This window comes from Callospermophilus lateralis, chromosome 4, assembly GCF_048772815.1.
Source record: "Callospermophilus lateralis isolate mCalLat2 chromosome 4, mCalLat2.hap1, whole genome shotgun sequence".
Classification (NCBI taxonomy): domain Eukaryota; kingdom Metazoa; phylum Chordata; class Mammalia; order Rodentia; family Sciuridae; genus Callospermophilus; species Callospermophilus lateralis.
This window is the reverse complement of record NC_135308.1, coordinates 69,353,015-69,370,068: the sequence shown is the minus strand read 5'-3', so window position 1 is coordinate 69,370,068 and position 17,054 is coordinate 69,353,015. Positions and strand designations below refer to the sequence as shown.

Below are 17,054 nucleotides of genomic sequence, written 5' to 3'. Positions count from 1 at the left end.
CCTGGATTAGTAACAGGAAGCACACTGATCTCTGTAGGACCTCTGCTGGACAGCAGTGCTGTTCACATTTTAATATGCACACAGACCTTCCAGGAGCCTGGTTAAAATACACGTTCAGATTCAATAGGTCTGGGATAAGGCCTAGGAGTCTTCACTTTTAATGACTTCCCAGGTGATACTGATGCTGCTGATCCAAGGAGCACACTCTTGCTCACTTAAGGACAAAACGATTCTGGAACATGCAGAGAGGACAGATGGAAAACTCCCCTTCAACATTCACGTACCTTCCTCTGTAAATTACTATAACTGGACAGGGTTTTTACCGAAGCTTCCTGGCATACAGATCAAGGAACTGAAATCCAGTGAACAGTGACAAACCTTGGGTCCCTTAGGATGATGTACAGACTTTGCCACAAATCATGGAAGTTTTTAACCATAATATGCTGAGGGATTTGCCAATGCTAAACCAATCAATCACTTGGATCTTGGCTGCAATATTAACAAATTATGCAAAAAGTTCTATTTTATATGAGTCAGCATCACTAACAACAGGATGAAGCATCTCTTTGCATTGAAAAGGAATCTGTCTATACCCAAGTGTCTGAAATAATCTGAAAGTGTTCCTAACAGCGTGGGTGGGGGCCTCAGATAGCATAGATCCAACCAAGATCTACTCTTAAGAGTTTAAGAATCCATGTTTACAGACAAGGTTGTTAAATACACATACTGGTTTTTTGCCCCCCTAAATGTATAAACACCTTTAAAATAAAATTTAAAAATATCTTAGCATGAATAAATTCAGATTCCTTAAGGGACATTGCATATACCCCATTTAATTTGGAAACTAAAAGTCAGTCATATATCCTCTGGGATCATCAATATTTTGGCAATGAAGAGGGAAACTAAGTCTTCTAAAACATATGCTAGAAGTGGTTCAACAGGAGGGAATTCAAATCCTCCAACATTTCAGAGGATAAATGATACACAATGTCACTGTTATATATATTTAAAGAAAACTATACTCAAGTTTTAAATGGCTGGGATTTCTTATTGTATAAATCAAGACAGAAAACACTGCAGAATTTACTTCTGGATGTTTAATAGAAGGATCTTATTCACTATGTACAGGATCCTCTAAAGAATGTAAGTAGCTTACTAGCCAGGTGATCCAAACGACACCAGAAATCAAGGCTGTTCAAGGGGCACTAAACGTTGACAGTCTTGGCAGGTTTCACATCTTCAATTTCAGAAGACAGCCAGCGATAAGTGCGATGACGCCGCAGCACTTCAATGGCCTTGAGTTCCAGCGGAGATGCCTGAATACCAAGGTCTTCTAAGCCAGGCAGATGAGGCAATGTCATGTCTGTGATGTGTATCTTTGAATAAACAAAGGACCATAGAGAATGCTGAAAAGTGGCCAAGAACACAAAGTGCTACCCCAGCAAACATTTGAATACTTAAGCTGGCCTGAGTCTCATTACTGAGAGTATTTTCAAAGAATGTGGTAATTTTTGATTATTGGAACTCACTAAAATACAGAACACAGAAAGAGGGCTTATGGGGTGAAAAAGGGAAGATCACCAAATATCAGATAAAAGTACCCAGCACTATGCACAAGCATAGGACATTAGCATTGGACCTGGTCTACATACAGATGTAAACAGAACTAAATCTAGTGTATGGAAGCACCAATCATCACGTTAGTCGAGGTGGTTTAACAGGAAGGCTCAGGAATAAAATTGGAGGTGGAAAAATGAGAATTCATACCCCATTTGAATCAAATGTATGATATGTAAAGATCACTGTATTGTCCTGAGCAACTAATAAAAATTAAAAAATAAAAGAACACATCCACCCCCCAGTTCTCTCTTGTGCAAGTTCTGAGCGAGGTCTCAGAACTTTCTAATCAAGGAGATCACGTAGAATTTATTCCTTGCCCAGTAAGAGATTAACTCATTAAACTTTTTTGCTCCAACTATACTCACCTGGTTGTTTAATGCTCACTGTAAAGTTAAAAACCAAACCCATCCTGTTTAGGAAAGGAGAATGAAATGGAAAGTCCCAGCTCATCCCAAGGCCCTGAAATTGAACCAGTCTTCATCTAGGTCAACATCAATCCCTCATCCTAACCACCCCCAAAAGTAAAATTATTTTACTAAGTGCTGTAAGGTAGTCTCCAAACCAAATCCAAAATCCCTTCTGTCCACTGTAACTACATCTTCTCAACTGTCAATGTAAGAGGGATATTAGTGTCAATCAGGTCTCTTGCCCAGTGTGTCAACATAGAAGGGACATCCCGGAAATGATCTCAGCCTCTAGACATAGCCCTCAAAAGGGAGAATGAGTTACCCATTCACATGTGTTCCCTGATGATTATTTTCTCATCTGCTGTACATTTTAGCTTGTAGGTAAACATTCAGGCAACAATTTAGCTGCTTCTCATCAGTGCAAGGTCTGCAGCATTTCTGGGGTAGAACTAGTCTATAGGATTTTTATTTTACTTGGCATTCTCCCTATAAGCACTTGTACACACAGTGGGCAAGTGATCAATGAGTTAGATGAGTGCAGGAGACAGAAGAGCCAGGGCTTTGGAATTTAGCACACTGCAGGACAAATGTGGTGGCAATAGTAGCAAGAAGCTAGCTAAGAGAGGAAGAAATGATATCTGATGGATTAGAGTGGGTAGAGATAATTATACAATCTGCTTTTTTATAAATTAAAAGCTTCCAATATTATTGTAAACATTTTCATAAGAAAAGGCAGGGGGACTAGGGAAGAGCGCTAGATCTGGCATCTACTTTTGAGAGTTGCTGAGGGTTGCTGAGTTCTGAGATCCAGTACAGTAAGCCACTTGCCAAATGTGGTGCTTTAAATTTAAATTAATTAAAATTCAAATTTTATTCCTGTGGTCATAGCAGCAGCATTATTAGGTGCTCAATAGCCACATATGGCCAGTGGCTACATATTACTACAAACAGAACATTTCCATCATGCAGCAAGTTCTATTGATAGTGCTCATTTAAATCTAGAACTTGGGAAAGGACTCAAGGGGGTTACTAGATTTTTGGCATAAGCAATGGAGAGTAGTACTATTATTGACATGAGAAACCTAGGAAAGAAGCAGGTTTGCAGTTATATTTATGGAGTTATGTTTCAGAAAATTTAATATAAATAGTTTTATATCTAACTATTTAAGATTCTAAAAAGTTCAGGGGGAAATTCAGGACTAGAGATAAAATTGCAGCCATGATCTTAACAGCCAGCAACTGGAGCTTGAGATGAGGTGAGCAACATCTACAAAATGAGTAAAGATAGAAAAGAAAGGCCCAAGGACAGAGCCTGTAGATCCCCCATCACACAGAAATCAGGAAGAAGCAGGTGAGGGCAGGTGAGGCAGAAAGGCAGCCCTGAAAGCACAACTCAGTAAGAGAACAAAAAGCAAGAGAACATGAACTGGGCCAGAATGCATGTAAGAGTTTCCAAATGGAGGGAAGGGTCCCCTCTGATAAACGCTGTTCACAGATGGAGTAAGATGAGGTCAGAGAACTGACTATTGGATTTGGTGGTGTGGACATCATAGGTGCCCTTGGAAAGAGCAGGTTTAGGGCAGAGAAGAGAATAAAAGCCTGAAAAGGCTTAAAGAATGATTAAGAAGCTGTGAAAAGAAGGTAAAGAGTGCTCTTTGAGTTTAAGAGGTAAAAAGGCAAACAGGAAAGTAGCTAAAAAAGACATGTGAGGAAGAGAGGAGCTGGCCTTTAATAAGGAGTGGGGTATTAGACATGTCCATATGCTGATGGAAATGATCCAGTGAGAAAGAAAAACTGATAGTATCAGAGTGAAGACAATGGAGCAGGATGAGAATGAATGAATTTTCATGCATGAATAGAGGGGCTGAGCTCAGCCAGAAAGAGTATCAGACAGAAGTATAGCAATGTTCCCAGTGGGCCAATAAAAGTAAATTCTCACTTCCCCATCTGCAGCTCTCAGCCCAGCATGTGCCTGGGCACACTCACCCGTTCCACTTTATCTCTCGTTGTCCAAGGCTCAAATGGGCTTATTTCAAAGAGTCTTGCTATCCATCTGGAAAAAGAAATAACATGTGATAAACATTTCTATGCCCAATATTTAAGCTACCCTGTAAGACCTACAGGAAGAGGGGCTTCTGGAGAAGAAGAAATTCATTGATTTTTTTTTTTTTTAATTTAAGAAAATAAAGAACACTCCTGGCTCTACCACTTATAAGGCTAACTCTGCTTTTGAGTCCCTATTGCCTTTCAAGAAAACCCAGCTGACTGCTGGAACTGAGGGCACACCCTATTCTCCAAAAAGACAATAGATTTTAACAACTGAAAACTAAAATAACATATTACCAATGAACAACAAAGAAAACAAAAAAGATACAGCATTCAATCAAGTCTGTGAAATTCAATCTAATCTAATTCTCATTCAAATATGCTACTGTTAAGGACGTAGTATATAAAATATAAAACTTAATTCCTAAAAGGAGAGGCCCTGGAAACAAAAAATTTAGAAGAGAAGCCTAAGGTCTATAACTCAAATTCAAGAAAGGATATAAAAACCAGGACAAGAGAGCTCCTGGCTCTGCAGCGCTAATGACACTGAGGGTTCTCCTAACCTCCCATTGAAGTTCCCATCAGTGGCATCTTCAGGACAGTGCAGTTTCAACTAGCACAGGAGGAACCCTAGGAATTCTTTGGGCCCCCAACAGAAGCCAATGAGGCCCCACAAATTTTCTGTTTGCTTGGTACTGGAGACTGACCTCAGGGGCACTCCACTACTGAGCTACATCTCCAACCCATTTTTTTTTAAATTCTTAAATTTCGAGACAAGAGTCTCAGTTAGTCCCTTAGGGCTTTGCTACACTGCCAAAGCTAGGCCCAAACCTCATGCCTCAGTCTCCTGAACTGCTGGGATTACAGGTGTATAATACCACACCACACCTCACAGCTCCAGGGCTTTTAAGAGATTGCAAAACACCATTTCCATGGATGGAATAAGAAGTAAAAAAGGAAGTTGAAGGTTGCTCAGAATTTCTTTGGCAACATATAAAAATCTCAGATTCCAGCCTACCTGTCCCAATGGCAGAAAAAATTCTTTACTAGGCTAATGTAACTTAAATAAAAATTAAACCCCTTATAAGCTTCCAACTCCCTATGCACTGGTTCTATGCTAATATCTCCTCTAGTCTCTATTTTGGTGTCCTCAGTGGGTCATATCACATGCACATGCAATTTCTGTCTTTAACTCTCAATTTTATGTACAACCACGAAAGTACCTTGCTATAATCTGGTTTTAGCCCCTCCATCACACTGATGCTGCCATGGGTATCTTTTGGTCCTTTATCATATTTGAATTTTCTGGAGCATTTCAGTGAGCAAATATTAACAGAGTACCTTCTGTATGCTAGGCACAGTTCCTGGTGCTGGAGATACAGATGTAAACAAAACAACAATGTCCTTTTTCTTGGAGCATTCATCTTCTTAAAACCTCCCTTCCCTTTGGTATCTAGGCTTCCAAATTCTTTTCACTTGCCACTTAACTGATCCCTCTCTTTGAGCTGCTGGGTAAGTTTCTCATACTCTGAAGGTTCTTTAATGGGAATATTCTCCAGGCTTCTGCGGACTCCTCCTTCACTCCCTCTACACATTTCCCCCACCTATTTTATAGAGTCATTAAGAGTATTATTAGATGAAGAAAACAACCAGGAAACAGAACACTCTTGACAAATACTGCACTCTTTTTTCTTTTCTTTTGGGGGTGCAGTGGGACAGTACTGGGGATGAAACCTAGGACCTCATCATGCATCTCCACTGAGCTGCACCACTAGTCTCCTTGTCTATTTTTCTAATAACCCTGTAGACCATAAGCTTTGTGAGGGTTGACTGTAACATCTGAGTAACTAGTACACTGCTTAAGACAGTAGGAATTCATTAAATATATGTTGAATGAATAAATATGTTGAACAAAGGAATGAAAGAGTAAATTGACAAGTTGGCTTATTAATCAACCTCTGGCAAACTAGATGTGAAAATCTCTTTGATCTGACCACTATGGTGTGACATGAGGAGTGCAAGACTTTAAACACACAAAGGGAAGAACTGAACTAAGAAGCAGGAAAAGAAGAGAAGGCAACCACAGAACCAACTGTGAATCAGCTTGGCTCCTCTCCCCCAAAAATTTGATCAAAAGAGTTTAAGGAAAAGAGGGACTTTTCCCACCTCTGGGAGAGCAGTATGAGAGAGAAATGTGATTGCTCCCTTACAGTCTGTCAAGGACACTTCCCCAAATTAAAACTCAGTGGTTTTTTAAATGAAGACTATGAAGAACATCCCAACAAACACTGTTTATTTCATCTATGCTAATCTATGTTTCTGTTTCTTAAACACCTTGATTCTTCCCTAGGCTAAAGTCATAACACCAGAAGTACTTCCTGTGAAGTTCAGAGACTGACCCTTCACTGTATGGAACACACTCCCTATTACCCTAGGGTGGCAGTTAGGAATAAGTGTATGGAGTTAGCTTTTTCAGATGGTGCCTAAAAGCACTTTACTTACCGATAGGCAAAACGTGGCAAGGGATAGGGGAGAAAGGGTCTGTGAGCCACAGCAAAGACATACTGCACCAGGTCAAAGAGGAGGTACCGATTGGGCCTAGAAAAAGCAAACACAGTTCTTCAAATTATTTGCTTTCACAAGTTTTTTAATTTAACAAAAAACATTTTTCTTAAAACAGCATAGCCAGGCACAGTGAGGCACACCTGTAATCCTAGCAGCTCAGGAGACTAAGACAGGAGGATCATGAGTTCAAAGCCAGCCTCAGCAAAAGCGAGGCGCTAAGCAACTCAGTGAGACCCTGTCTCTAAATAAAATACAAAACAGGGCTGGGGATGTTGCTCAGTGGTTGAGTGCCCCTGAGTTCAACTCCTGGTACCAAAAATAAAACAAAACAAAAAAACATAAGCACTATAGCCAATACAGATTAACACAAAGAAAAATCATCCATAATCCCATTGCCAAAGATAAAGTTAATGTATTTGATATAGACAACCTTTTCATTCTCTTACACATATACATATCACCTCCTTTCACAATGAAGATGTATTGTATAATGTAAGATTATACAATACATCCTGTGTTTTAAACATTACACCACAATCTTCTTTCTGTGTTATTAACTATTCTAGTGCATCTTTAATGATGACACATATTTCATTGCATATAATCTATTTTACCAATTCCCATTTGGGGACTATTTAGGCTAATAAAAATCTTTTTTATAAAATAATGTTTCAATAAACATTTTTATAGTAAACATTTGTCTGAATCCATATTATATATTTAGAATACATTTCTAATGTGGAACAGGGTCAAACCATATTTTGAAATCTTAAGGCTTTTATTGATTATTTCTAAACTGCCCTATCAATTTATATAAAGTGATAATAAGGCTGCCCTTCAAAAACATGAGTTTAATCATAAAAAAAATATATATTATTGCTTATGTAAGATACTTCAGTGTTTTAATTGGCAGTTAATACACAAGATTTGATTTCTTCATCTATTTTTGGCCATTTACACATATATCTTTTTTTGCTAATAATGATTTATAAGAATTTTTTATGTTCCAGTGATAAAGCTGGAAATACATTTTCGTGGTTCTGTGTATATGTGTTATTTGGGATTGGATCCAGGGTACTACACATGCTAGGCAAGAATGCCACCAAACTATATCCTAAGCCCTTTACTTTAAATTTTATTTTGAGACTGGGTTTCTGTAAGTTGCCCAGGCTGGCTTTGAACTTGTGATCCTCCTGCCTCAGCCTCCCAAGTAGCTGTGATTACGAGCATGTGTCACCTTGCCCAGCTGGAAATACCTTTTATTGTGTGTATTAATGCCTTTTAATATTGTTTTTGGTACTTTGTATCATATAAAATTGATTAAATTTTGATAAATTTGATTAAATTTTATTTAATCAAAATTTACTGATTTTTTTTTTCCTCTATGATTTCGTTTCACATTTAGAAATCCCTCTATAGCAACACAAATTTCCACATATTTTGTCTAATGCGTTTGGGTTTTTTTAAGCCATAAATTAAGTTCCTTCTGTGACATATTTTTGTACATGACATAAGGTAAAGATGTAATTAAATCTTCCCCAAGATGTTAGGCAATTGCTTCAACAACACTTACTGAATCATTTACTAAATTGACCCTTTCTCCATATGTTATGATTTGGATTTGAGGTGCTTCTGAATGCTAAAGATTGGATCATGAGAGCTGTAACATAATCCATGAATTAGTCCATTTGCTGGATTAATAATTTGAATGAACTGAGTGGTAACTATAGGCAGGTAGGGTGTGGCTGGAGAAAGCAAGTCACCAGGGGCAGGCTTTGGGTGTTATTATTTTGGCACTTCTGCTTTCTCTCTGCTTTCTGAGGGCCCTGAACTGAGCTGCTGTCCTCCACCAAGACCTCTTGCCGTAATGCTCTGCCTCACCTCAGGCCCACAGCAATGGAGACAGTTGACCATGGACTGAACCTTTGAAACCATGAGCCAAAATAAACTTTGCTTCCTCTAAGTTGTTCTTGTCAGATATTTCTGTCAGAGCAAAAGAAAGCTGACTAATACATCATATATTGAAATGTAACCCTTCTCACACATTACATTTTTACATATATTTGGGATTATTTCTGGACTTTCTGTTCTATTCCACTGATCTGAATCGTTTTGTACTAGTAAAACCTAACTTCAATAATTATCATAACTGTACATTTTAATCTCTTCACTCATTTTTTAATCCCTTTTGCCTCGAAAAGCCTATGATAACTATGAGACAAATGAAGATAATTTAAAGAACTTCATCATTATGACATATCCTACAAAAGAAAAAAACATGAAAATGTTGGCATCAGCTAAGAGAAGTATACAAAAAGCCCTTAACTAGCTTCCCTCAAATTCCAGAAAGATTTGCAAGGATCACTGCAGGACACATAACACATATCACACCAAGAACAACTTCTAACTTTTATGATGCAAACAAAACTGGTATCAAGGGTAAACTAACTATAGGTAATATGTTTCTTCTTCAGCTGTTCTAAAGTAGCTTGCATTCCATTAACTAGGAAACCAGTTTAAGTGTTCTTGCTCTCAGAAAAAGGAAGCCTATGTCCTTCCAGGCTTAGCTTACATGGTTCAGCATCATAGCCATTTTTCTGCAAATATCCTCAGTAAACCCTGTCCCCCAGCCTCTTCTCCACTACACCCACCAAGCAAAGTCCTTATTTTACTTAAACCAAATTATCTGCCTTCCCTAATCTATAATCCAGGCAAAAAAGTTAGGAGAAAAAGAGTCTGCTGGAATTAGGAAAGCACTGAATTGAATCTATGGAACAATTTGGGGAAAACTGCCACTAAACAATTTTGACTCTTCCAATCCAAGAATATGGGTTGCCTTATAACATATTAAGTTTTTCTTTAATTTCTTTCAGCAGAGTTTTGTACTTTTCAGTGTACAGGTCTTGTATGTCTCTTGCTAAATTTATACCTAAGTATTTTATTCTTTTTGATGTTGTTATGAATAAAATTTTCTTTCTTTATTTGTAGTAGTTCATTTGCTAACATACATAAATTTACGTTTCTATATTGATCTTGTACTTTGAGATTTTATTGTTTATTAGTTATCACTGTATATGTGCGTGTATCTATAGGTATTTAATGAATGAATTATAAATGAACCAATGATATGATATATGATTATAATATAATATAATATAAAAACTTAGGAGCAAAAGTAAAGTTTTATGCCTCTCTCTTGGCCTCAAAATATCAGAGAAATAGTGTTTGCCTGGGGCCGAAAAAAAGAATGTATGCTGCATATCTACAAATTCCTAAGGAAAAAAATCCTACACTGACATGTCTAGTATTCCAACATCATGCCAAACAAAAATAAAATACTGGAGCTTAGCAAAGACAGCAGAATGACTGGGCAAAGATAAAGAGAAAAAATATCCACTTATCCATAGTTATTTCCACTGAGCAGTAAGCAAGAAAAGATCACAGAACCATTTCTGTTCATTTGTTGCTAGGAATCATAGCCTAACCCCTCTTCAAGAAAGCCTGATGTCTTCTGAGTCTAGTGTTCTATGAAACCTGGGATAAATATATTTTTCTCTAAATAATTTTCCTAGAGTATATGGATAGTTACATGGTAATATACCAAATGGGGAATTAAAAATATACATTTTGCAGCAGCTAGTTGGCATGGAAAAATAATACATGCAAAGAGAAAAAAAATTTTACTAATCTAAAATATAATGATGGTAAAATCTATCAGTGTATATATTCAGAATACTGGGAATATATATTATCACTTCCTAGCTTAGAGAAAAAAGTGTCATTTTTCTTTAGAAGCAACTATTTCTAGGAATCAGGCTGCATTTAATTATTGAATAAGATTCCAACCTTTCATAGAATATCAGGTATCATTAATTTATAGACCACTTAGTTGTGTCTCAACTTGGTAGACTGATTTTTAGTTTTCAACTTTTAGTTAATTCAGGAAAGCGGTCTAGCTGTTTCAGATAAGTCACATAGCTTAACTGTGCCCAGTTATTTCTAAGAGCAAATTTTAACAAAAAGAGCATAGAACAAATGATCACTCTAGCAGAACAAATGATCACTCTACTAACTGTATCTATCAAAACTAATTTGGTTTTACAACTATAGACACTCTCTAAAAATGTCTTGTGTTTTAGAATTCATGGGCAAAACCATTTTATATATTAAAAAACAAAAAAATCACGGTAGTAGTAACAAAGCCAACTTTAAGGATCACTGACCAAAGTACAATCAGGGGACTGGTTCCAGGACCCTCGAATTGACACCAAAATCTATGAATGCTCAAGTCCCTTACATGACATGACATAGTATTTGCATACAACCTATGCACTGATCATCTGTGTACTTTAAATCATCTCTAGACTACTTATAATATCCAAAACAATGCAAATGCTATGTAAATGGTTGGGGAATAATGACAAGGAAAAACAGGGTACATGTTTAGTACAGACATGATTTTTTTCCCCTGAATATTTCTGACCTGAAAAATGTTGAACAGATAGATGAGGGACCTATAGATCCAAAGGGTTACTAAGGTAATAGTCTGGGGTAGTTGCCTCAGGTTTAATGACAGAAGAAGCATTTATTAAAAAAGATTCTTAGATTCTCTCAAATTCTCAATGTAAGCCTACAAAAGATTCTGATACTGTAAAACTGTAACAAATAAATTATTAATGAGTTGTTTAGAAAGATGGTCATTATAAACCATTATGATTCCATTATTAAAACAATCATGATTCTTTCACTGAAGTCAAACTCTAGGTACTTACCCAACAAAGGCAAAGGTTTTTCCTCTGGCATCTGGGTCTTTAATTGTATTAATAATTCCTTTGGATACATCTACAACCTACAGAAATTTAATATGTTTAAGTAACCATTGAAAGAGAACAAAAAGGAAATGGAGAGATAGGAAGAAAGGAGAAAGGGAGGGATGAAATAACAAAGGAGAAGTAAAGAGATGACACCAATCACAACAAAAATCTGACAAATTAAAATAAAGGCACTATATATTTTCAGAAAGCTTCTTAAATAACCCACCTTCACAAGAGCTCAAATAATCTCCTCATGTGAGGCTCACCTAAGTAATTTCTCTACAAGCATTTATCTTCAGATGGCTCAGGTCTTTCTGATTAGTATTTGCCCACTATCTCATCAAACTCATCTCTCACCACAACCCCCAACTGTTAGTAAGCCATAATACACATGGGAAGTGGAACAGCAAACCTAAACCACATGAAATAATATGTTAATTTTCAATAATGTTAATGTTCTATCTTTTTACTTTCTAAAAAGTAATCTTAGGTGGTTTTAGGCCCCTGGGATGATTCTAGTCCCCGGAGAACATTTGACACTGTCTGGAGACATTTTTAGTTGTCATAACTAGAGGTAGGGTGCTGTGAGCAATTTGAGTATAGCAATTTGTGTCTGCCTAGTTAATACTTCTGTATTTCCAGTGACATGTCCGGTGGATTCAGCAGAGGATTTAATCAAACCTTTTTGAATAAATGAATAAGTGAAGATATGGAGAAGACATGCACCACTTAGGTAAACTGAGAGGCAACCAGTTGAAGCAAACAAAAAGAAAACGATGAATTTACTGGATTAGAAAACTGATCATATAAACTTGAAGTCAGCTAATGTCCACTTCTAAGCCCCTTCACCCAGTGTACTTACATATACTGGTTGTTTCTCGGTCTTCCTGCCCAAGGAAATAAGAGGTACACCACCAAACCAACGAATATCTGACAAAAGAAATGAAAACTATCCTTAGAAGACCTAAGCTACTATAAAACTCACCAATCTCTAGGTTAACAATTGCTTTATGTAACAGAAATCATATAATAAATGTAGCTGATTCTAAGAAAGCTAATGATTCTAATAAGAAGCAATCATGTGTTTTTCAGATAATAAACATGGGAAGTGGAAATAGCAAACATTTAAGAACATGAAGAGCAGTCAAGTGGCTGGGCAACCACTCTCCTATAGTGCTAAATGCATGTCCACTCCCAGACTAGACTCTATATTCTAAGGAGAAACACAGGAATCAACAGATGAGTGATACAGTATAGGTAACTTAGAAAAGGAAAATGTAATATGATGAATATAGTATCACAAATCTGTGGGAAATGAAAATGTTAATGAATATATGGTACTGAGGCAATTGTTCTATTTGAAAAAACAATTTTTAAGATAATGTATACTTCTCACTATAAACTAAAATCCCAAATGAATTAAATGTAAAGGTAAAAAATAGTTTTTAGAACATTTAAAAGTAGAAATTACTTACAATAATATCAAAATACTTAGAAATAAATTTAGCCAAGGAGGCAAAAGATTTTCATGCTGAAAACTATAAAATATTGTTCAAAGAAATAAAAGAAACAAGCAAATGGAAAGACATCTAAAGTTCAGAGAAGACTTAAAGTTGTTAAGATACAACTATGATTTGAATGTGTCCCCTCCAAAATTCAGGTATTGCCAATGTGATATTAATGAGGTAGTGGGGGTTTAAGAGGGGAAGATCAAAGAGGTTCCTCTCTCATAAATAGGATTAAGGTCTTTATAAAATGGTCTTTACACAGCATTCAGCTGGCATGCCCTTCTGTCATATGTGTGGTCTCTTTTACCATTCCTCCTTCCATCATGTGATGATACGGCATCACCAGATGCTGGACACCTCAATCTCAGACTTACCAGCTTCCAGTAATTAGAAATATAATTTCTTTTTTTAAGAAATTACTTCAGGCATTTTGCTGTAGCAGTTCAAAACAGACAGATATCAAAACTATCCAAAGAATCTCCTGACTTAATGCAATCCCTATCAAAACTACAAGGATGGTTTTTGCAGAAATATAGAAAAATCCATCCTGAAATTCATATAGAATCTCATAGGACCCTGAATAGCCAAATTCATCTTAAAAATGAACATAGCTAAAGGCCTTACACTTCCTGATTTGAAACTCATTAAAAGCCACAATAATCAAAAGAGTGTACAATTATCAAAACAGTGGCATGAAAACAGACACATATGTTAATGGAATAGAATACAGAAAAATAAAACTTGTATACACAGTTTAATGATTTGAACAAGGGTGACAAGACCACTTAAAGAAGAAAGGACAGTCTTTTCAACAACACTGAGAAAACTGGCTATTCATATGCAAAAGAATCAAGTTGGACCACACTTTATGCCATATATTAAAGTTAACTCAAAATGGATCAAAATCCAAACCTAACTGCCAAAATCATAAAACTCTTGGTAGAAAACATAGTGAAAAAGCTTCATGATATTGGACTTGGTAATGATTTCTTGGACATGATACCAAAAGCACAGACAGCAAAAGAAAAATGGATAAACTGGAGTACATCAAAATTAAGATCTTCTGTTCCTCAAAGGACATAGTTAACAGAATGAAGAAGCAACCCACAGAATAAAAGAAAATCTTTGCAAATCATATCTGATAAAGAGTTTAATATCCAAAACACATAAAGTACTATACTCAAGAACAAAAAATAAACAATCCAATTTTAAAAATGGGCAAAGAACATGAACAGAGATTTCTCCAAATCAGACATTCAAGTGCCCAACAAGCACATGAAAAAAATGTTCAGCATCACTAACCAACATCCCTAATCAAGCAAATGTAAATCAAAATTACAATGAGATACTACTTCACACCCATGAGGATGGCTACTATTAAAATAAATAAATAAAAGTGTTGGCAACAATATGGAACAATTAGAACCCTTGTGCACTGCTGGTAGGAACGTAAAATGGTGCAGCCACTATGAAAAACATTACAACGGCTTGTCAAGAAAATAAAAATAGAATAACATATGGCCCAGAATTCTACTTCTCAGTATATACCCAAAAGATCTGAAAGCTGGGTCTCAGAGAAATATTTGTACAGCCATTTTAATAGCAACCTTATTCACAATAGTCAAAAAGTAGAAGCAACCCAAGTATCCACTAATGGTTAGATCAGGAAACAAAATGTAGTATATATATATTCAATGAAAGGAAAGCGAGGATGAACTTTGAGGACATTAGGTAAAGTAAAATAAGTCAGTCACAAAAGGACTAATACTCTATTGGTTGTACTTACATGAGTGCTGTGATTTGGGTATGTTTTGACCCTTCCAAAATTCACATTGAGATTTAATACCCAAAATGGCATATTAAAAGGAAGTACCACTGGACACAGTGGTGCTTGCCTGTAATCCCAGCAATTCAGGAGGCTGAGACAAAAAGATCACAAGTTCAAGGCTAGTGTCAGCAATTTGGTGAGGCCCTAAGCAACTCAGTGAGACCCTGTCTCAAAATAAAAACTAAAAAAGGGATGGGGGAGGTAGCTTAGTGGTAAAGCCCCTCTGGGTTAAAGGTCCAGTAACCATCTCCCATCCCCTCCACCCCAAAAAAGGTAGGAACGAATAATACTTTAAAGAATTGACTAGGGTTCTGCTCTCATAAATGAATTAATCCACTCATGTAATTAATGAGTTATCTCATAAGTGTATGTTCTAAAATATAGTTCAAAACTCCAATGTGTCAGTTTAGGAAGTGACTTCCTTAAGAAGACTCCTAAAGCACAAGAAGTAAAACATAAAATCAATCAATGGGATGATATCAAACTAAAAAGCTTCTGCACAGCAAAGGAAACAATCAAGAGCATAAAAAGAGTGCCTACAAAATGGGAGAAAAGCTTTGCCATCCACACCTCAGATAAAGTGTTATTTCCAGAATATAGAAAGAACACAAAAAAGCTTAACACACACACAAAAAAATAACCCTATCAATAAACGGCAAAGGAACTACACAGCCACTTCTCAAAAGTAACACAATCAATAAATGTAGGAAAAAATGTTCAACATCTCTAGCAATAAGAGAAATGCAAATTAAAACTACACTGAGATTTCACCTCATTCTACCCAGAATGGCAATTATCAAGAATACAAGTAACAATAAATGTTGGCAAGGATGTAAGGAACAGGATACTCATATATTGTTGGTGGGACTGCAAATTACCACCACTCTGGAAAGCAGTATGGAGATTTCTCAAAACACTAGGAATAAAACCACCATTTGACCCAGTTTATCCCACCCCTTGGTATATATCCAAAGGAATTAAAATCAGCATACTAAAGTAATGCAGCTACAACAATGTTTATAGCAGCAAAATTCACAATAATCAAGCTATGGAACCAACCTAGATACCCATTAACAAAAGAATGGATAAGGAAAATAACTTTTGACATTTGCCAGTGAATGGATGGATCTGGAGACTCTCACGCTAAGTGAAATTAGCTAATCCCAAAAAACCAAAGGTCTAATGTTCTCTGACATGTGGATACTAACTCACAATGCAGCACAGTCGAGGGGGATAGAAGAAGTTCAGTGGAGTAGAAAAGGGAAATGAAGGGAAGCAGGGTGCATAGGAATAGGAAATACAGTGGAACGAATCTGACATAACTTTCCTATGTACATATATGAATACACCACATATATGTACACATTGTGTATATCCACAAGACCACAAGATTTGAATCCTAATTAGAATAAGATTTATTCCATGCTTATAAAAATATATCAAAATAGATTCTATTGTCATGTATAACTAAAATAAACAAATAAAAATTTTAAAAAAGATAAAGAGTGGATCTTCTGTAGGAGATGGTTTGGCTAGGTCTCTCAGTGGCCGTTCTGGTTTCTTATTATGTAGTGCTCTGCACAGCCTGGGGACCCTGCCAGCAAGAAACATCACCAAGACCCCTTGCCCTTGGACCAAAACCATGAGTCAAAATAAACGTCTTTCTTTATCACTCACCCAGTCTGTGGTAGAGTGCTATTAGCAACAGAAAATAGACTAGAGTAGTACTCCTGAACCATACTCAGAAATGGTTAAGAAGATGTCTTAGTCTTAAGCCCTAGAAGTCTTAACTCCAGCATGAACTCCAATGTCCAAAGTCTCATCCAAATATCATCTAACTCAGATGTGGGCAAGACTCAAAAGTATGAGTCATCCTGAGGCAAAATACCTGCCCAGCTGTGAAACCATATATATCATGTGCTTCCAAAACAAAATTATTTGCTACCTTAGGAAAGATATTCCTATTCCAAACAGGAGAAATAGCACAGAATAAAAGGTGACCAGACCCAAGCAAATCCAAAACTTAACAAGGTAAATTGTATTAGATCTGAAATCTCAAGAATAATCCTTTTTGCCTTAGTGTCCTGCCTTCCAGCCTCACTGTGATGGTGGTCTCATCCTTATGACCCACTGGGTCAGCAACCTACTCTGCGAGATCCAAAGGCTCCAGAGGGGCCTGCCCTCAAAAGTTCTAGGCATCCTCACCTCCAAGATTCTAGGGGGCCCTACCCCCCAAGGCCTCTGGCAGAAGTCATCTGACTCCTTG

At 36.7% G+C, this 17,054-nt stretch overlaps 1 protein-coding gene across 1 annotated transcript in view; it reads right to left on the bottom strand.

Annotated features, from left to right (window-relative positions):
• Positions 1-1,082: 1,082 nt before the first annotated feature.
• The window catches only part of Ndufa9 (NADH:ubiquinone oxidoreductase subunit A9), a 31,090-nt gene continuing 15,118 nt past the window's right edge, over positions 1,083-17,054 (bottom strand). The window contains exons 7-11 of the mRNA XM_076854039.1: positions 12,315-12,382; positions 11,411-11,487; positions 6,576-6,671; positions 4,014-4,080; positions 1,083-1,376 (exon numbers count right to left, since the gene is read on the bottom strand). Coding sequence (XP_076710154.1) covers positions 1,206-1,376; positions 4,014-4,080; positions 6,576-6,671; positions 11,411-11,487; positions 12,315-12,382 — 479 coding nt within the window. The 3' untranslated portion in view covers positions 1,083-1,205. The remainder of the gene's footprint in view (positions 1,377-4,013; positions 4,081-6,575; positions 6,672-11,410; positions 11,488-12,314; positions 12,383-17,054) is intronic.